Here is a 23367-nt window from a genome sequence, read left to right on the forward strand (position 1 = left end):
TAAATCAAAAAGTTTCTTGAATTGTACTATGAATTAATAAATATCTTTCCGAAATGAATTCAAGAGTTCCAGTAGGGAGAATTGAAAAGCCGCCTTATCTGTCTTTCGGCCAAAATATTCTAATTAAAGTGCTCTCTCCCAAATTATCCGAATTGAAAGCATCAGCGAGTTGAGCCACCGGCTGCACATTCTTCTTTTCCGTGGAATCTTCGGTCATCAGACAAGCCTCGGAAGCAGGGGCGGACTGGCCACGTGGAAAATGTGGAAAATTCCACATGGGCCGTAAACAATTTGGGCCGTTTTTCTAAATATGTATGTACTGTACATAATATACTGTTTTGTTCGATTTTATTTTTAAAAAATTTCGTTTATTTATTTTTTCGTTAAGTAAGATAAATTTCAATTTTTAGGTGTAATATAGATATATGTGTAGGCCTTTATCAAGAGCCCGCTTCGTATATATATATATATATATATATATTGGATACAACTAGAGTTGGCCCTTGGGTTGGTTCATTTTTGCGTCTTTAAAGGACGATAGAATTGCGTACAAATGCACATACTTTCGAAAACTGTCCATACGCGCTTGACCCCTTTTCAAGACTAAATGCAGCCCGAGAGAGTATATGCACATTCGTAAACAATTCTATCATTCTTTAATTAAAGACGCAAAAATAAACCAATTCCCAAGGGCCAACCCTAATTGCAAGGACTATCTGGTAATTTAACCCGACTTCACTGCACATTTGATATAGAGCTGTAAAATCCAATACAACTGTAAAGTTTTACCAACGCTTTATATCGTCGCATTCACTTTTTTTGTTTTTTTTTTTTTTTGCAAATTTTTACTATTAATCTACTGTGGTTTGTCCAAATTATAGAAAAAGGTATGGTAAATATTTGAAATTTTGCGGAATAATAGAATTTTTAATGTAGAATTTCGAATTTTAAATATTTAAGTTAGAATTTCTGTTTAACAGTGGTGTGCCGTCATTGGAAGCGATGGAAGCGCCGCTTCCCTTGTATTTTCTAAAATATAAATTTTCATATTTTAACGTACTTTGAATTAATTAAAATTAATATTTTATTATAACTGCATTATGTATCTTATTACAAATTTCTATACTACATGTGAAAAAAACGATAAGATTGCTATTGTATATTCGAATGTCAGTGGCGGAATGGAAGCGCTTACGAGACAGCTTTCAAGGCGAGAATAACTGAATGGTGTAAAGCAGCCAGAGGGCATTGGCGCATGCGCTTTACAGAGCACCAACCTCAGTCGGTTTAGCTGGTGGAAGCTACACACGTGTAACGCTTTCAACGATTGTATCCCTTATCCACTGGTAGGAGCTATCTGACTGAGTGAATTGTTTAACTGTAAGATTTAAAAAGTAAGGAGTATTCAATGTTATTTTTATGTACAGTCGTTTCTTTGCAAAGTTATATTTAATTATAATTTTCTTTTAATTATACTGTAATTATATTGACAGATTTTCAGGCATAAAATCTTTAGAATTTTTATCACTTTTAGATGTTAATAATTTTAATATTATGAAAAACAATTTTTCCAAGCGTGTTTTAATTCTATAAATTAAGTAAATTTTATGAAAAATTTTTTGATTTATCTAAATTACGTAGCGAATCGCAATATTTATATTCGTGGCCGGACTATATTAACAAGTAACTCTTAGACATAAAACATATAATTAATGTCGATTCGAACAAAGACGTACTAAAAGAATAATATGATTTAATATCATTTATTTTTATGGTACCATCTACCAGTGCCTCTGTTGAGCGCAGTTTTTCGACCACGAAGGGAATTCATACATTGGCCAGGAACACTCGGTAGGAGGAAAAATTGTGGTCGCTAGCGTTGCTTTCGATAGAAAAAGAGCTTTTAAATACGTCGATGGAGTCGACGACCAGCGACTTTTATGATAAAGTAATTAACGACTTGGCGGAAAAAATCGCCGAATAGAGTTAGTTTATAAAAAATTAATAAAACAAGTTTTTCTGTCATTGTTTGTATCGTATCAATTTGTATCATGTATGTATTATTTGTATTTTAGAACTAAAATACATAAATTGTTTATTTTTATCATTTCCAGTATTTTTTTAAAACTTTTACGGAAATGTGAGGTACCGGACGGGTCTGACCCGTCACGAAAGACGCGAAAAAACGGATAATTTAGAGAAAAATGTATTAGTTTAAAAAAACATAGGTAAAAGTCGTTTGTAGTCGGACACCCGTTGTTTATATCAAACTGCCAGGTAGAAACCATAAATCGCGGAAGGAAGTCCTCCTATGATCGGTGGAAGGTCGAATTCGTCTTCGATTTTGACTTTTCTCGCGCTCCAGGTAAGAGTCTGGTTACGTTTAGTAACGAGGGACCAACCACTCGGGAAGCATGATTCAGAGGGAACGACCAATTGAAATGGATGAAAGAAAGAACGGAGATTGATATACTCTCCGACAATCGAGGACACCTGACACTCGGTTAACGTTCTGAATAACCAAAACGTCGTGTGTAAATGCGCAAAAAAAAAAAAAAAAAAAAAAAAAAAACAATTTCTCGTCTATTGTGCCAACCTGTAACCCGTGCCACTCCGGACTTACTCGACGAAGGCTCCCCGTGCCTTACAGACTTGTCGACGTCACTGTCCCGGGGCCACTTTTCGATCGCCCGTCGAAGAACAACATCGATGCTTAGGATGTCCGAACAGTTGATTGTCCTAAAGCAAACAATTTCGTACATAGTGTATGTTTATTTATGTTAAAATAAACGGTTTTTGTCAGATACTTGTCGTCTTTGTCTCTTCCGCCACCACGCACGTACGAATGGACCCTAGACCATTACTGACGCGCAATTAACCGATTGCCCCTGGAAGTCGGCTTTTTACAAAAACACAGCTTCCCTATCATCACATGTTACGGCACGACACTGCAGCAACCAATATGGCGCGCGCTTTGCGCAGTCTCTGTATATGTGAGCGGAGTTATGTGACGTCACGTGCACCCCCTCTATATACAGTAGAGCGTCGTTTATCCGAATTAATTAGGGACTGAGATGTTCGGATAACCGATTATGCACAAAAATTATATTATCCGATGTTTAAATTTTTCTCCGTTGCTTGTCGCTTCGTGTTTAATTTTCGTCGATCATAAGCCTAACGAAAATTTTTATAATAATAATCGAGGCTATTGTATCGTGAAAAATTAATTCTTTATTTTGTACAAACAAAATAAATATATTGAAAAATATAAAAACAAAAAAATTATACTTTAGAAGTTAATCTAGTATCAAAAACGTTCGATTCAGCTCGACACAGTCCGACTGGAACGCTTTCGGTTGACCGGCTTTTGGATAAACGACGCTCTATGTGCAGTACGTTATGATGTAAGTTATCCAATCATCCACAATAAGTTGTCTTGAAATAATAGTAATGCTGTATATATTAAGTTTTTATACGACAAATATTTTTATTATTAAAAATACTGTAAACTATGAATGCGTTCAGCAGACTCAACAGTTCTGGAGCTGTTGAATATTTTTCTGCTGAATGCCCTCTACAGTAGCTCTGTTTCGGAATATGTTTGGTGTTTTGAAATCACATTCAGTAGCGTTATTCGTTTACGCTACCGGGCCCACCAGTAACAAATCGGTTTAGTTCTCTGAACACTGGGTTTCGCTCTTCGCCAGGGCCCTTAGTCTCGAGTTTTTCGTGTTGTACTCGAATTGACGTCATTGAACTCACTCGTGTTACTATGACTCACATAATCGGTAGTCTCGAGTTAGACTCATCGAGCGAACTCAAAAGGCGAGCGGAAGTAGGTCACACTCACTTGATTACGTGCAGCGCCGGATCCAATAGGTGCGAGGCCCGATTGAATTTTTTTTTGTTTTTTTTATTTTTGCGACCCCCTCAAACTTTAAATAACAAAATTAATTAACAGTTAATTTACATACATATTGAAATATAAATTTTAAATTTTAGCAGCCGGATGGCCGAGCGTTCAAGGTGACAGCCTACCGGTCAAGGTGACAGCCTACCGCTTTTTTTTTTTAACTCTTTCCGCCCTGTGGGCACTAAGAGGGCCTCTTTTAGTAGGCCCATTATGGGTTCGGCCAGGCCCACAATGGTGCGACCGGGTGGTGAGGGACGGGGCCCGACATATCCGAACGGACCACCCCCGAAAAATTCCTGGGGATTATTCGACCTGTTCGGATTCGATCCCGGGTCCCCCAGAGCGGTAGGCTGCCACCTTTACCGCTCGGCCATCCGGCCGTAGCCTACCGCTCTAGGAGACCCGGGCTCGAATCCAAACGGGTCGAAAAATCCCCAGGAATTTCCCCGGGGGTGGTCCGTCCGGATATGTCTAGCTCCCTCCCTCACCACCGGGCCGCTCCATTGTGGGCCTGGCCGAACCCATAATGGGCTTGCTTAAAGAGGCCCTCTTAGTGCCCACTGGGTGGAAAGAGTTAAAAAATATATATGTATCAGTGGCGTGCCGTGACATTTGATGATAGGGAAGCTGTGTTTCTGTGAGAAGTCGACTTCCAGGGCAATAATTGCGCGTCAGTGATGATCTTTGTTCCATTCCGGCTCTTTTAACAGGGTTTTATTTGTGTCCCCAATTCCCTAATCTCTTAATTATTTAACTATTGTACTTCTTAAGTAGAAATAAGTTGAAACCTTTGTACTTGAATATTTGTAGTCTTGGGAAAAAGTGGAAAGACAAATTTTTATGACAACGGATATATAAATCGTAAATTTAAGGAAAATAAATTTTAGAGCTTTTTTTGTACCTTATGAATCTTTCATTAAATTTAGTTGTAAATGATGCTGCCAAAGTAATAGTTAATTTTTTAACATTGTACAAGATTTGTACACTTTTTTTTCTACATTTCCTTATAGATGAGACATACGAAATCGTAATATCACTGGTTTAACATTGAAATCCGTAAGTAATATAAGATGGGAGAGCAGAATAAAAATATCAAATATTTTAATGGATTTTTTTAAACTCCTGTCAACTATACAGAACTATCATAAAAACATCATACCAGTAAATTCTTATCGGTTGGGTTAAGATATAAATCTACTCATGATTCACATAATCGGGCGAGGGCGGCTAACAGCCTAGGACCGGTCCTGGATAGAATTGGAAGCGTTATATGTGTGTAGCTTCCACCAACTAAACCGGGTAAGGTTGGTGCTCTGTAAAGCGCATGCGCGAATGAGTATAATCTGGCTGTTTGGAAGCTGACAATACAGCGCTTCCATTCCGCCACTAATATTCGAATATACAATAGCAATCTTATCTTTTTTTTCACATGTAGTATAGAAATTTGTAATAAGATACATAATACGGTTATAATAAAATATTAATTTTAATTATATGAAAATAATCGCACAATCTATTTATTTTTTAGAAAATACAAGGGAAGCGGCGCTTCCACCGCTTCCAATGACGGCACGCCATTATGTATATATATACAGGTACTCCTCACTTTACGACCATTCGCACTTACTACCAATCGAGTTTCGACCTGCAATTCGGGGAATCCCCTTTCTCGGCTTTAATGTCGATCAGTGGTGAATGGTGACATGCGTACTATAATAGTCTTTTTATGAATAAATTTGAAGTTTGTTGCATAATTTTACAACGATCCTATATTCATGGCGCAAGCTCCTCGCTTATCGACCAATTCGCTTAACGACGTAGTCGTCGGAACGGAATTCGGTCGTAAAGTGAGGAGTACCTGTATACAGATTTTAAATATTTATTTAAAACAAAATCCAATTATAAAAGTCATGAACCATAAGGTAGACAAATTTAAATACAGTCGAGTCCGCATAAATCGACACCCCAAGGGGAAGTGGAAATGTGTCGAGTTATCCGATGTGACGACTAAAGCGAAGTTGGAAAAAAAACCAAAAAAATACAATTAGGAAAATACAGTAGTGCGTTATACAGTAGTATAGGCTTACAATACATTGTGTCCTCCATTTACAATTACTCCCTAGATGAAAAACTGAAAAATTCGTTTAGTGTTGTTTTGAGCACTTAACTGTCCGACTCTCTTTTTCAACTATCTTGAACGCCTTGAAAACATCCTCTTCGCAATTGTCAGTTGTCAGCAAGTAACGTCTAAGGATTCTTAATGCCTCTAGCGTGAGAAAATGCAAAATTGGATTCTGGTGTGACGTTGATGTAGATTGTATATTTTCTTTTTGTTTATCTGTTATTATTTTATACATAAAAATACATAAAATGTTAAGGTATTTTTATTAATATGTATATATATTATTAATAATAATAATATATTATTAAATATATTAATAGGGGCCAGTTGTCCTTAAAAGACCTCTCGGAAGGCATTATTTTCCGCGTATAAAAATAAAAAAATAAAAAAAAATACAGGGCGATTCAAAAGTCGCAGAAATTTGTAAAAATTAATAACTCACAAACTATTTACAGTAAGATGCGGTTTTCACAGAAATACTTAGAAAGAAGCGAGATTTTTTAGGTGTAATAAAAATTTTAGTACCAAAATAGTTACATTTCTTGCCTTAGCGCTTGATAAGATTACATAATTTCTGTAGTTGTTAGTAGAGCTTACACTATGAATATTTTTATTCTTATTTTAACAAATTACAAATGTTTTCAGTTTCCTACTGCGCCATCTATGGCAAGAAATGTAACGTATTTGTAAATGCATTTTGGTACTAAAATTTATATTACACCTTTAAAAAATCTCGTTTTTTTCTAAGCATTTTTGTAAAAACCGCATCACCTTACCGTAAATAGTTTGTGAGTTATTAATTTTTAAAAAGTTCTGTGTCTTTTGAATCACCCTGTGTATATAACTACTAACCACGTCGCAAAACATGTCCCTCGCAAAAACTTACCACGGGGCGCCATAGTCTAGTAACTCTAGCCCAACAGGAAAGGCAAGACAAGACAGTGAATCGTTCAACTATAATGCAGCGACAGCTGCTCATTAGGCCATTTTTGCTAGATTTTTGCTACATAGATTCCGCTCATTGCTAAATTCATGTATGCAACAGCGGTGCTGAAGCGGCAGCTGTACGCATCTGAGTAGTAATTTCACAACACTAAATGCTACAGCGACGACGAAACAACATGGTTTCTGTACAGTTGGATATAATCTCACTCTTTTGCCGGTATTCCTTGACGAAAGATTATGACATTTTAACTAGAATGCAAAAGTACAGTATTTTAATGCTCGATTAAGCTGAACAAGAGTAGTCATCGAACAAGTGTTTAAATTCTTGGGTATTTATTTTTGATTATTTAACAGATTATTTTTATTACAATCAAGAATTATCAATCTTCTCGAGTCCATGCATGAGCGCAGCCATTTCGATGAAGCGAAAGAAAGCACCTTCCGAGGCTGCTGTAAATTACACTCTTAAACCGGACGTTCGCTTCACACTCAACGCAGTAATCTTACTATCAACGATTTTGCTTTAAATGTCCTGCAGTCACTACTGAATTTAGCAACGACCTTATTCTATTACTTTTCGTTGTCTGGATAATATGGAGAATTTTAGCTTCTGTACTTTTCCCTCCGATGCTGCAATCGTCCGATCCAATTTTTCCGCCCGAAGTTTACTGCTTGGTCATACTCGGGGAGCAGGGAATAATGCCTTCTGGGAGGTCTTTTTAAGGGTAACTGGCCCCTATCAAGCGTTACATAGAGAAAACCGAGAAAACTCCTGACCAAGTGCGAACCCACGACCAAACTCCCAGTGTTCAGGGAACGGAACCGCTTGGCCACTGGTGGGCCTAACGACGACTCGAAAGAAATACTGCCTATTATAGTCTACAGTACACGAATTCAAAAGTGGTAAAAGACCTCCCGGAAAGCATTATCCCCGCTCCCCGCGTATGGCCAAGTAATAAGCTTGTCATTCGATCTTACTGATCTTTAGAACTAACGCTAAGCAGTCAAACACGAACAGTAACAAAAAAACTATTAAAAAGGTGAGAACTGTCACCGACATCCTCGGGCAACACCCGGGCAAATCCAACGAACTTTCGCGCCTCTTTCTTTTCGACGTTGCCAGCCAACTCTCGTTGGCAAGTGTTGCCAGACAGTGTTCGGGATCTGTGGCACTGGCGGCCACAAGCTCTTCGGATACACAACATCGCTTTTTCGGAGTAATAAGCCAACAAGCTAAGCCTCCATATTAATTGATATAAAGAAGACGAATTCAAAAGTGTACTATGTGGCCAAGCGGTTTTCGTCTCTGAACAGTAGCACTTCGGTCGTGGGTTCGCGCTTCACTCGGACGGGCTGTTCACATGGAGTTTTTCGGGATTTTCTCCACGTCTGTAACGCCCGAAGAGGGGCCAGTTTCCCTTAAAAAATTATTTTCCCGCGCGTGTATGGCCATTTCATCTACAAGGCCGTCAAATCGGACGCGTGCGTCCATATTCTCGTTCTCTCGGAGTATGTGAGCTGCACATTCAATACTTAACCATTCGACAAAGTGTTGCCATGCCAGAAAAAAATCTTCATGGAAGTGGCAACACTTCATCGTAGTCGTAGCGAGGAAAGTTATCGTGCGAATGAGCTATCTTGTTTTTTTACACCAGGAAAGCAGGACTTTCCTCCTCTCCACACGCAACGAATGTCAAAACTTCATTCTATCATCACATTTTTAAAATTAAAATGAATAGTTAGTGATCGGCGTGCCCCCGATAAGGGTATAAGGAACGTCGAGTGTTTGTTTTTATTATTTTAAAAAAATTTTTTTAGTTTTGAACAAAACAAATCGAAATGATTCGATTTCGATTGGGACCATCAGTTTTCCAGTTTCGAACTGCATCCCTGGTTGTGGCTCTATGTCTTTTTATCGTCGTGCTTCTCATCTATTCTTCTACGAGAGACATGCAGAATATTTCACCCAAAGGAACTCTCTCTGATCATAAGTTGCGTACAAAGGTTAGTTACTGTTGCTGTTAGTTTAATGCGTACAATTACACCTCTGAACGAAACGGTTGGAGACTTATCAGAGCTATAGACCATACTCTGTACATGGGGCGTATAATTCTTGTATGGGTGGAAAACTCCTCATTCAGAGTTCACATCTTTAATGTCTAGCAAAAAATTACCCTAGACATCTTTTGCTAGTTTATAAATAATTCTATAGCTACGATTAAACGTCATTAGTTTACGATGTAAAAGTATGTACGGCGCCCTGATAGTCTGCGTTTGAGGGACCTGGATTATCTCGATCCGCTGAGTTGGTTAAATGAAGCTTTATGTAATGATTAAACTTTACCGAACTGATAAGCTCAATGATGGTCGTTTCTGCCACCGTTTGTCGGCATGATTGATTTAAATATTAAATATGGATATTTTTGATAAACTGTATGCTTTTTTAATGAAAGTAAGGTAATAGCTATGTTATCAATTCGTGTGGTGGTTTGTGTGATTGGAAACAATGTGCTTGTGAAGTGAAAGCGTGCTAACTGATAACCGTAGCTTTACACAAAACGTATATCTTTGGCCATGATAATTCATTATTAATCACACTCGGCTTGTTATGAATTTATTAAAGATGAAAATATTATTTATTTGTTGGTAATACGTTTGTGATTCATTTCCATCCCTTAATTTTACCTTTATATCCTGTAGAGTCAATGATAGATAAGATAGTTTAATCAGTATCCTGTAATAAAGTACTTTTTACCTTATCACTGTTTTGTATGTAAAATTTATATGAAATTTGTGGATATGACTATTACATGAATTTATATTTATTAAGATGCATCTTATACTGTGAAGAATATTTCTTTTCTCGAGAAATTGACATGAAAAATTGATGCGTTTAATACGTATGTCTTATAAGGCATTTTATACAATCCCTAATTATTAAGTAGCTTTTTTATATTATTGTCAAATATACTAACTTATTAAAGTGCTTTTGGATTATATTTTACCTAGGTAGTCTCAATGGCAGTGCTTCAGTTAGGTTAGATTAACTACATTTTTAGTAGACGTTTCCTTTATTTTCTTTTGTTCAAGAACTACCGTGAATCAATAACTAGTGACGTTAAACAATTGGCGGTCTGCCGGCGGCTTCCCTCCGGGAGGAGTCAGTCCATCGGGAGCACGAAAAGTCAACTATTGGGACCAGCTAGGTAAAGCGATTATAATAATGCAAAATTATGATGATAGTTTTGTATCGTAATAAGTGGTGTTACTAAATATTCTTGCATCATTAAAAATATTGCTTGTAAATGGTTTAATTTATTACAAAAAAACAGAGATTTATTTTTTCTTAATTTGATGTAGGCTGAAGATGGATATAATAATCTACATATTTAGCAAGAAGTAAATGAATCTAATAAAGCAGGTTTTTTTAACTTCTTCCTTTTAATCGTATTATATGAAGTTTTACAATTAATCAAATTGAAAAAATGTAGAGAAGAAAACATTTCCACATATTACAAGTATTCTTTTAGAATTTATATAATTAAATTTAGACTTTCTGGTATACTGACTTTCTTAATAATAATTAGGGGTTGTATAAATTGGCATTAGGTTGTTTTAAATAGCCTATAAGTTATAAATAGTTTTAATCTCAAATTAAATTTAAATAAATTGCAAATTTTATATTGATTTATAGTGAATTAAGTTGTGCAGTTTTTACAGTTATTGTTTAAAATTTAAACTCTTTCAAAAATATGCTAAAATCTAATCTTGTTTGGCATTAGTAATTAAATTGGGTTGATGTATATGTTGTTATAAGCAATGTTGTATTTTATAATTTTAATAGATCTTATTAACATAAGAAAATGTTTATTTAATTCAGTATATAGTATCCTTCATTAGATATGGTTTGTGTTTGTTAGTTTGTGTGTGCTTCTGGATAGCTTCTTTTGGATTAAAATTTTTAATATTAAGACTGTTCTGAAAGGATCAGAAGAGAAAATCTGTAGGTGTCAGATCAGGGTTATAAAGGAATGAGGGAGAACTTCCCAATTAAGCACTTAATTTTTGTTGGGTGGCTAGAATGTAGCCTTACTATGTAACAAAATAATGTCCTTCCTGTTTGTCAAATATGGATATTTTTCTTGAAGTTTTCTCAATTTCTGGCAATATGCATATAGCATTTACTAGTTAATTTGGATTAAACAACTCAAAATGCAGTATTTGTCATATCCCACCACTTGCAGCAACACCTTTTGACAATTAAAACCGCACTTTTGATTTGGAGCCGTAATACTCTTTGGATCTAGCTATTGTCTTGAAAAATGACATTAGCATTTGGCTAGTATTACACAATATGAAAATTGGGTAATTTTGAATGCACACAAATTGCATATAATCACAATTGGTTGTAAATCTTATTTTTTGATAACTTAGAACTGATAGCCATCTGATGTATTAATGATATTATTATTTCAAGCATTATTCAATGACTTTCTCTTACATGAAATCAAATCGAAACAGTTGGAACGTCAGGTGGCATAGATAAAAGCTGACAGAAATATCCCGAGTGGTTTTTACTCAGGTGTTGGCTCATGGGCTTTGTTTTAGAATTTTTTAAAATTAAAATACTGGGTTGAATGAAAGTTTTTGCATGTTTTTAACAGCTGTTGTTATTTAATACAGATGTGTAATTTCATTACGACAGTTGTGAAATTTGACACATTTTTGCAGAGATTGTATTTTTTGTTTAGAAACTTATTTTGAACCTTTTACTTTACATTTTGTTTGAATAAAATTCAGTTAAAATGTCTGCAGATAAAATGCATATCCAGCATACTATGCTTTGAGTTTTAGAAAGGATATCTTGTGTAGTTTTGGGTCAGCTTTATCTACTGTAGCAATTTTGGCATTTTCTAAGCCAGAAGGTTGTCAAGAGCGAGGTTTATCTTCAAGATTAAAATCTTCATCCTTACAAAATACCAAAAAGTCTGTCTACATGTATCGAAGAAAACTAACATTTTTCAACTGTTTTTAGTAGTCATACTTGGTAGAATAAAAGAATAGGAATTCTAACCTGAGGATGACTGCTAAAAGTAGTTGAAAATGTTAGTTTTCTTAAATGTTGCTGGATTTTTTGGTATTTTGTGTTTGTTGTATCTAAGGCTTCGGTTTTGTGTGTGTATTTTAATCTCCATCCTTAAATTTTCTGATCAAGTGTTGACATTTAATGCTTCACTGCCATACACACTATATACATTATATGTTTTGTTGCTGTGACAGCAGTGTGACATTTCCAAATTCATATAACATTATATGCCTTAAATGTTCTTTAAGTTCTCTGCAAGATTTAAACACTTTTTTTCTTATTGTAAAAACTATTTTTATCTATGATAATATTTGAGTCAATTAGGCTGTATGTATGTTTGAAGGTCTACTTCAGTCCTGGTTTACTTTAATTGTTCCAGTAAGAAATAACCTAAAATTCAAAATTTATTAATTTATAAAAATATTGTTTATACAAAAATGTTTTGAGATGATTTTTCTTGGAATTTTTGGTAGTATTTTTCAGTATTTTAAAATGAATGAGTTATAATGATAGTAGCATAAACATTTTATTGATAAGTGATTAATGTTTAATTATATATCCAATTAGCTGATTATTGATGATTGATTAAATTATTTTTAAATAACATATTTGACAACATAAAGTAAATATACAATTTATTCGTATGAAAGGAGTAAGGTTTCAGTAAAGAAACTGAAGATTATGTAGTATATTCTAAATATGACCATTTATAAACAAACTGGTTGACATTAGAATTGATGAATAACTTTTTAATTCACTATTTTTACGTGTTGTGTCATATTGTATATTATAATTCAAAAGCATAACTGCCATGGAATATATTCAATTGCACACTACCTTGAACATAAATCTGATGATTATTAAAAATTTTTCTAGTTGACTAAACCTTTTTGTTGCTGTTTAAGGTCATGTATGATTGAATGTATTGTATATTTATGTGATCATTGAGTGCATCTTTTTTAAACTTAAAGGCATTATACACAACACTAAACATGTATAAATGGGAAATTTTTCTGTTTATCTGCAAGTACGATGGGCAATCAAAAAGTTCTCAGAATTTACCTACAGTTAGAAAATGCGATATAAGATAAGGTTATGCATTGCTGTGGCAGGAAGCTCAGCATGTCTATTCGCAGTGTTATAATGCTCGTGCAAGTTTAGACTTGCACAGTCGTTACTGTAGTGTCTTTGTTGGACGTGACTGCTTATCATTCGGCACAATGTCCCAGTTCGAGCAGCATGCAAACATCAAGTTCATGTGCAAATTGGATAAAACTGCTGCAGAGATGCTGTCAGCCCTGCAGCAAGTTTACGGTGATAAGGCACTAAAGAAATCCACAGTTTACGACTAGTTGGCTAGTTTAAAAACAGACAGGAGATATTGGAAGATGATGAATGCAGCGGGAGACTTTCAACATCCAGAACTGAAGAAAATGTTGAAAAAGTTCGAGAACTGATTAAAAATGTTCAAAGAATAACTATTGCTGAGTTGGAGTGGCCCAACAAGTGGCTTGGACAGTGGTTTCTCCATCATAACAATGCACTGCGTCACACATTGCTTGTTGTGCAGCAATTCTTCGCCAACAAAAGCATTCCTGTCATCACCTAGTCACCTTACTCTCTAGATCTTGCTCCCAATGACTTTTGGCTGTTCCCTACTCTCAAAATGAGCTTCAAAGGGATGCATTTTGCAAGCAGGGAGGACATCATATTGAATACGACTGCCCAACTCTGGAAGATTCCAAAGGAAGCATTCCACAGTGGCAGGATCAATGGACGAGTGTGTATGTGCGGGAGGGGCCTACTTTGAAGGTGATTAGGTCTGCATTGCCATATCTCGTGCCACTACAGTGTGCAATCACAATTCCGGGAACTTTTTGACTGCTCATTAACACATCTGGGGAAAATTAAAAATTATATAAAACTTAATAGTGGAACCATATACAGAATGCATATGTACTGTACATGCTAATTATTTGTAAGTGAACATCTGTTTGAATATCTGTAATTACTTTCAGGTGTGTTTGCCTAATGAATTTATTACTGATTATTTGCAGCTGAACATCTGTTTGAATATCTGTTTTATGTTAGCATAATTAATTTGTTGCATTCATATTTTTTCTTCCTTAAAAGCCTCTAAAACGCTTTTTTATTATGTTAATAGGCTTGTATATAGTTTAAATGTTAGTTAATTTGCTGAAATATAGTAGCATAAATTTTTTGTTTGGTTTAATGATTTTATATTTTTGGTAATTTTAAATGTATTATTGATGTATAAGTTGATTAGTCTTACATATTTAGCAATTATACATTGAAAATACAATAAAATTTAATTATTAAATCAAGTAATTACATTAAACTTTGTTACTTAATGTTAGAGTTAAGATTTTTTCAGAACCCTGATGATAAACAATAAAGCTTAACAAAATGTGGTTGGCTTAATAATAATAATTTATTATAGCCTATTTTTATGTATAATACATGAAGATGGTGATGATGTATGTTGAACTTTTTTAATATACTTTACAATATAATAATATTCCAAGTGCCAAAATAGCTAAATGGAGATTTTTATAATAAATTGTGCACTGCAAAATGATATATGAATAATACCTTTACTATTAAAAAATCTGACTGGTTACTGTGAAAATTGCTTCCAACTTATCAACTGCATGGAAAAATATTGCGTATACAAAATGGCAGACGAGCAGGCATTCACTCTCACCTCTTTGGAGCTGTGAATGCAAAATTTATGAAAGAGAAGTCATTGTCAACCTCAAATTGGAATCATAAGAAATTGAAAATGCAGAGGGACCCAAGAAACAAATATTGGTTATGTAGTGGACAAATTAACTAGCTGTAAAGTCCCAAGTAAAGTGAGTGGAAAAACGTTGTATGTGCCATGCTGCAAATTTCACAGCATGGAACATGCAACAAACGGCGATGTAAAGGACCTCGGTATTTTAGATAATTTTTTGTGAGGCCAAAGCATCTGAAAATTTCCTTGGGTAAGTGGATTCAGATTGTCCAATGACGCTACTGTCATTAGAGGGTAAACAACAACTGGGCGATTCACAATGGGCGATAATCAACTGGGCAATTATCATTTGGACAACAGAAACTTTAAAATTTGGCATTAGTAAGCATGTGATTGGGCAGATATTTTTTATTTATTTATTTTTTTTCTAAATGTTGGTAAAATATATATAAATATAAATATGATTAAGATGTATGAAGTATGAGTTATGAATTATTTCCAACTTAGGAAAAGGAATATCTAACTGTAACATTGTTAATTATTGTCTGTCAGAAGCAGTTAACAAAGCACATCAAAGAAAAGCAGTTCTTTGAAAACAAATTCTGTGGAAGAACTGCTTTTCTTTCGTGTGATTTGTTAATTGTTTCTAATTCTTTCAAAGAACTTGCCATTAATTTGCCATACGTATAAAAGCAAATTGTTTTGAAAAGTAAAATTTAAAATATATTTAAATTTAATTTAAAATAAAACTTTTGATTTGAATTTTATGTCTTTTTTGTTTTACTGTATGTAACATTTATAAATATGTTTGTTAATTACAAAATCATTCCTTTAACTCATTTAACTCATTTCTTAAAAGGTATTATTTATATTTACCTGGTAGTAGATCAATATTAAAAATTGGAGATTTTAATAAGTAAAACAAAAAATTTTGTGTTTTGGTTATTATTCATCTCATATTTTGTTGCTCAGTTAGCAGTAGCCCAGTGTCCCGTTATTAGAATAAGATGCTTCCATGGTTTAGTCATGAAATGCCTTACTGCTGTTGATGAGAAGTCATGCACACAAGCAAGTTCTGAATTGCTTTAACGGCCTTCAGAACATCTATCTGCCATGTGCATACCATAGACTGCTCCCAATGAAAAGTGCCAAGAAAGACCTACTGTCCATTGCAAATTTCCGAGTCCAGAAAATGCAGACTTTATAGATTTCTAAACTCTGTTGATGAAAATGATAATACTGACTAAATCCAAATAATGCACAACATTCCATTTGACAATCTGTACTTTTCTTAAAGGTATTTCCATGTTTGGATAGTGTGAACTATTATGTCACAAGCAACACTTTTCTATTAGCACACTTTTTTTTGTTAAGTGACCCCAAAACATGCAGCTAATAAAATGCTGTGTCATAAATAAGGAAATAGACATTGGTTAGAAGAGAAATGTGCACTGTAAAAACAGAACCTTGCTTTTAAAATGTTGCATGAAAAGACATGGGAAAAAAGTTGCATGTGACATGTGCATGTGCAACTTTTTTCTATTACACAGAATGTTTTATCATTGTTTTCTAGAGTATTTTTCAATGAAAATGATCCAATTGTTTTCATCAATGTCATTCCTACACCTTTAACTGAAATCAGTCATTGTTTCAAGTGATCCATTTCAATTTAGGGATTTTATGAGTTTTTAGGTTTGGCACTTGCAGTGTTATTCAATGCAAACCTTTCAATTACAATCAATATAGTTGTTATAGCTATGCTAAATGTGAAATTTAATGTAAGCCGTTACTATAATTTTATATAAATAATAAATAAAGATCTTTAATGTTCATTTATAATACTAGTTTTAATTTAAGAAATATATTAAAAAGAACTATTTTACAAACTCAACTTTTAAATTATTTTAATATAAAAATTTTACTTTAAAATTAAAAAAAAAATTCTATTCTTAATTTATATTTATACACACACACACACACATTTTTTTCTACTACAGACTATAAAAAAGTAAATGTTTTTTTCTGTTTAATTTGTTTTCAAAATTAAAAATAATTTTATTAAAAACTTTCTTAAATTATTAAAATTTAAAAATAGAATGATTCTAATGTAATGTTAAAGTAAAAAATCTACAGAATTGATTGAATAATTCAGATGATTTAAAAAAAGAACTGTGTTGAAATAATTTATTTCAACTTCTTTTAATTTTCTGGTCTCAAGTTTTTAAACATTATAAACAAATGTTTAACTATTAATGTTTTGTTTTTCTTGAAATAAATTCTTTCTAGTCTAAGGCGAAATAAACCAAAAACTTTTTAATATTTTTGATTCTTTTATTTCCTAAAGTTAAGAATAAAAAAAAAATTGATGAAAGAATTAAATAAACTTTCTATTTTATTTCATCTTATACAGTCAAACCTGTTTTTATGCGCTCCTTTTATGTGCGATTTTTATTTGTGCGATTTTTTTAATGCGAATTTTTAATTTGTGCGGTATAGTTGGCGACTAGTCTCGTGCGATTCGTCATGTCTTACGTTGACTTATTATAGCTAAATAAACTTATTATAGCATAAATGCACTTATTATAGTAATATTATTGCACGAATATGCGAAAAATGAAATAATTTACTTTTTAAGTCAACAAAACACCACCTGGACAAAAATATGTAAAACAGACGATAGACCAGACGATGCAGTCAAGTGCTGACATCTGTTGTCAATAAATTCTATTTCGTACGGTTTTGAGTTATTTTCTATGTGAGACTTTTTTTATGCGGTCCCTGTTGACCGCATAAAAAAAATTATTTTTTTAATTGTGTTGCGAAAACTATTATTTACAGCCATTCGTGAAGTTTCGTGAGATTTTTTTTAATGCGTTTTTTTTAATGCGGTCCCTATCCCCCGCATAAAAACAGGTTTGACTGTACTTAAAGAATTTGTTTTAGTAAATCAAGAAAATGGATAACTTAAATTAATAATATCTACTATTTAAAAATATGAATTCTTTCTAATGTAGAACGAGCAGTTATTTATTGTGACATCATCGCAATGCTGGGCCGCAATTTTTAATTTATTTAATTTAAAATATATGCTCTCCACCTCAAATTAATAGTGACTTGCCCTGTACAACATACTTTTCCGTTAGTAATGGAGTCATGCCAGTCATCTAACTAACTCCTTTTGGGGGAAAATTTTTGAATCGAAATACGAAGTAATGTGACTTTCGGTTTGCATCGGAAGTTCGTATATATTTAGTTGGGGCCTCCTGTCCCTAAGCTTTCTATATCTGGTCTTGACTTCCATGTGTCTAACTCCGTTCTCGAGATTAAGGAAGGACAGACGAATGGCAGTGGAAATTTATAGGTCTACGATTTTTTCAAATTGCAGCCCAATGAAATGTTTGTTTATAATTTTAATATGGAAATTTTTATTTACTGTTGGATCTACTGAACTTTTATAGTATGGCAGTTGGTTATTTTTTTGACATGAGTTTCTACTCTGTTCTTTCAACATTGTAGTAAGATTTTTGGTATTTATAGAATGATAATCATCACAACAATGTATATTTCAAATGTTTATCATCAGTTTAAAAAATCTTGTTTCTGGATTCTATATCAAAAAAGTTAAACAATTTTTAACCCCACTTTCTGGACTCTTCTGTGCTTTCAAAACAGAACATTTTTCTGTTTTTAAGTTCCTATTAGTTACACAATAGTTTTAATTTCTCTTTTCTGTGGTTTGTACCAGCCTTTCTTCAATACCGTTGTTCCTAATTTATACAGTAGAGTGTCGTTAATTCGAACCCCGGTAATCCGAATCGCGGTTATCCGAACGATTTTCAGTCGGACTGTGTCATATTGAATTGAACATTTTCGATACTAGATTTACTTCTAAAGTATAATTTTCATGTTTTTATATTCTTCAATATATTTATTTTGTTTGTACAAAATAAAGAAATAATTTTTAACGATACAATAGCCTCGATTATTATTATAAAAATTTTCGTTAGGCTTAAAATCGACGAAAATTCAACACGAAGCGACACGCAACAGAGAAAAATTTGAACATCGGACAGGTTAATATATTTTTTCGTACATAATTGGTTATCCGAACAACCCCAGTCCCCAATTGATTCGGATTAACGACTCTCTACTGTACTAATATACTTAAACCTTAGTGCTTCATGTAAATTTTTTTTAATATATACTACTTAATGTTTATAATGTTTCTTTGTACTTTCAATGACCCTCCAACCTTCCTTTGAATTTGCAGCCAGAGAGCAATACCAGCAACAGGTGCAGTTCAGAAATATCTAGTTTTTTGAGGACCAGATCCATAATAGCCAGATACTCTTCATTTTAGTGTACTGTAAAGTACAGTACATGTACATAACTGATGCTAGTTGAACTGTAGAGCCAAAATATTTTTCTTGAATAAATTCTGATTTTTTAGTTTCCTTAAAAACAAGCCTCTTTTTTTTTCTGTGAATTATGTAATTTATATGTTTTTACTTATCAGAATTGCTTTATAGTTTGTATTCTTATAATAACAACAATAAATAAATTAATTAGTGCGTAATTGAAGAATTATTGCAAATTTTTTTAACTAAAACATAATAAATTAACAGAAGTTCGACTTATCCACCATCTGACTAAGCAGGAACATCTGTCCCAAAAGATGTTCCTGCAAGATATTAACTTTTCCATCACTTTATTCCTTTTCCCAAAGGGGAAGGAAAGTAAAACTTTAATTGGAAGTAAGATTGATAACAGCCTTCCCTTATTAGTTGAGGGAATGAATTTAAAAAGGGAAAAAGTTTGATCTTGATTTGTTTTGAACATTTGGAGGTAGAATCTAAATTTCAGTGATCACAGTTGGTTACGTTATCTTTTTCGAGGCTTAGCAGTCAGTAGTCTAATGTGCCAACATTAGACAACTCAAAACACATCATTACACCAAACCAGTTGAAGAAATAAGAAAAATATTTAATATAATGAATGCTTTTGTCCGTATCAATAGGACATCTTCAGGTTTCATAAGCCAGAAAATAGCATGGTTAATCCAGCAGTGGAGATAAATGCAATAAGTGTGGTTCTACTGTATTACCAAGGAAACTAAACTGTACATTATAAAACTAAGTGTGTTAGGTGAAAAAAATTTGTTTGAAACACTCGCTACTAATTGATAACAAGAAGGTAAAACAGCATAATGTATTCTATTAAATACATTGAAGAATCAAACACTAACAATAAGAGGTTATTCTACATACAAATGTACTTAATGTTAGTTTTGAAGTTACAACAAAACCTCAGAAACCTAACCTGTTTGTAAGTTGGGGAGCTTCTGTGTATTTTCTGCTTTTTCAAACTCATAAAACATAATATGCCAGATATGCATTTTATCTATGGACATTTGCAGGCTTTATTCAAACAAAACATGAAGTGAAAAGTTAAAAATAAGCTGCTAAACAAAGAATACAAAGTCACATTAGCAATAATGTGTTAAATTTCAACTATTATAATTGAATCACACATTTGTGTTAAATAACAGCTGTTAAAAATATGCAAAAATTTTCCGTTCAATTCAATATGTATATGTATATATATATAGTTATAAGTTATTTATATACTCTGTATATATAAATAGTGATATTCAAATATTAACATTTACTGTTTATAGTTTTGACAGAGGGACTAAGAGTATCTCAAAAATGTTAAAGAATGAAGTATAAAGAATATAAATGTTCCTGTTTTGGCATGAAGGAATATATTAATGAATTTCTAGAAATTTTAGATTGTTGTAATGGGTGTCAATTATACTGAGCACATAATTTTTTTAGTTGTTTTTTATATTAAATTATTGGGCTGCAATTTGAAAATATTGTAAACCTATAAATTTCCACCGTTGTCTGTCATTCCTTAATCTTGAAAATGGAGTTAGATAGATGAAAGACGAGACCAGATATGGAAAGCTTAGGGGCAGGAGACCCTGATTAACTATATAAGAACTTCCAATGAAAACTGGAAGTCATGTTATTTTGATTAAAACATTTCCCCTGAAAGGTGTTACATAGATCAGTGATTGTTAACGGGGTCCGTAAGAAGTTTGCCGGCGGGCCGCCAAATTATGCAAAATTTCCTTCATAATATAATTTAAAAAAAATTGATGTATAACCGAATATCGTATTCAAAAGTAAAATAAGAAAGATAAAGTTTTCCTATTTAGTTTTTTTTTTTTTATTTATTTCTTATTGAAATTTTTAAAATAATTAGGAAAAATAATAGGCTTAGTAGTAGGCTTTGAAAATTTAAATATTTTTGCAAAAGATATTCAAAATCTTTACGACAAGTTTAGTTTTAGCATCGACTTTGGATTGATTTATCGACATGTTTCTTATTTTATTTTCTGTTAGAAATTAATGAGTTTTTATGTTTAATTGTGAAGTTTGAATACAGTAAAATAACAACCTTTTTTTCGTTCCAGCAGTATTTTAATTACGTAAAAACGTTTTCAACTGCTTTAAGCAGCCTTCATCAGTTAAACATACCGCAAAAAGAACGTAGAATTATAAAATTATGAAAATAAGAACGAAGAGTTCTAAATTTACGAAATATAAACAAACTTCTATTGCACTCACGCAAATTGTCGGTAAGGCACTTGCGCATTAATCCAAACGTAAAACAAAAAGGTAGTAACATATCTACCTAGGCATCGTAAAATATTTACATTAAATATAACAATAAACTAAAAGTGGCGTTTTAATGATGTTCTGTCGCTTTAACAACGCTCTGTTAATTTACTTTATCAAAGAAGGATTTCCGGGCTGAAGCTAACGTGTCTGCATCTCTATGGTTGATGCAGTTTGTGGTTAAATGAGCTCTGTGTATTTCCATTTTTTCAATGTGCTTAACAGCTTGTCTTGATCTTGCGGCCCTCACAATCGAGGCTTTATCCCGAAACACCGTTATCCCTTGTTCTTTCGCAAATGCTGCCAGTACCGTAGAATCAACATTCCTGTTCACCGACTGCTTATGCTCATATACTCTCTGTTTTAGGCTCCTCATCGTAGTGCCGACATATACTAGATCAGTGTTAATTTGATGGTCTCTAATTTGGATGGAATATACTCCTGTTCTGTCGTCGTGCTTTTCTTTTCTCTTATCGTTTCTCAAGATACCGTACACCGTTGGGTTATGCCTGTATATTATGTGCAGATTCCTATGCCTGGCTACTTTCTTAACTACTTTACTTAGAAACGGTATATAATCCAGAACTAAATTTCTTTTTTGCCTGTTTGAATGTTATTTAAATAGGTAATGAAATAATAAAGATATGATTTACATTTATTATATAAAAAAATAAAGCAATAATAAAAAATCAATTTATAGATAATTTAACAAATACAAATTATTATTAAAAAAATGGAGGTCACAAAAAAATTATGAAATATTTGGTGGGCCGCAAATATAAAAAGGTTAAGAACCACTGACATAGATGACTGGCACGACTCTGTTGTTAAAGGAAAAGTATGATGTATGGGGGCAAGCCACTACTAATTTGAGGCAGAGAGTATATATTTTAAATGAAATAACTTAAAAATATGATAAAAAATTTCAGCCCGGCATTGTGACAATGTCACAATAAATAATTGCTCATTTGCTATTTGAAGAATTTTTATACAGATCACATTTATATCTGCGCTATCTGTTTAATAAACAATACTGAAGTCATTGGTATTTTAGATGGTAAACATTGCATAGTTCGACATATGTAGGATGCTTTACTGCTGTGTGTTTGAAATAAATAACATTAAATTTAAAATAATGATTGTGATAAAAAAAAAATAGTTGAATGAAATGAAAAAAATATCAGGTTTTTTTTAGTTTTTAACTCTCTTGTGGGCATTAAGAGTGCCTTTTATTATGTCCAGTATGGGTTTGGCAAAGCCTACAATAGGGTAACTGGGTGGTAAGGGATGGGGTTCAACATGTTTGGGTCAAACCAGCCAAGAAAATTTCTTCAAACCCAATTCAGAATCAAACTCATGCATCAGATTGCAATCTGATACCTTTATTACCATGGCTATACAGCCACAAAGTATTTCATTTCATATGTTTATCATGCAAATAAGTATTATTTTGTTAATGAATATTAATTGTTTGTATAAATAAAATACAAAATTTTCAATAAAAAGTTTAATTTCGAATTTATTTTAGGAAGTTTAAAATAATATAATGTTAAAAATTCTGTTAAAAAATTGAAGTTTAATTATATGTTTCATTGCCAAAAATAGATGACTTTGCCCTGTATTTTAAACAAACTAACTAAATGGCATAATTAAAATCAACAGATAGTGTCCAAGCAGATATTAATTAACAAAATTTTCTAAATACTTTAGAACAGACGTTTTTAAACTTAAAAACAGACCCCCTTTATAATGAGGTGGATTTTGGCAGACTTCCACATTTACTTTTTTTAGATTTTTGATTAATATTTTATTTAATACAAGGTGAATAAAACATTCTTTAATATAAACAGGTGTATT

The 23367-nt window shown here is 32.9% G+C and overlaps 1 protein-coding gene across 1 annotated transcript in view; it reads left to right on the plus strand.

Moving 5' to 3' along the window:
• Positions 1-8600: 8600 nt before the first annotated feature.
• Positions 8601-23367, plus strand: part of LOC136987077 (alpha-mannosidase 2-like) — an 80698-nt gene continuing 65931 nt past the window's right edge. The window contains exon 1 of the mRNA XM_067284734.1: positions 8601-8984. Within this exon, the coding sequence (XP_067140835.1) occupies positions 8820-8984 (165 nt within the window). The 5' untranslated portion in view covers positions 8601-8819. The remainder of the gene's footprint in view (positions 8985-23367) is intronic.

The sequence above is a fragment of the Centruroides vittatus genome, unplaced genomic scaffold (assembly GCF_030686945.1).
Source record: "Centruroides vittatus isolate TY-2023 unplaced genomic scaffold, ASM3068694v2 scaffold_1444, whole genome shotgun sequence".
NCBI lineage: Eukaryota > Metazoa > Arthropoda > Arachnida > Scorpiones > Buthidae > Centruroides > Centruroides vittatus.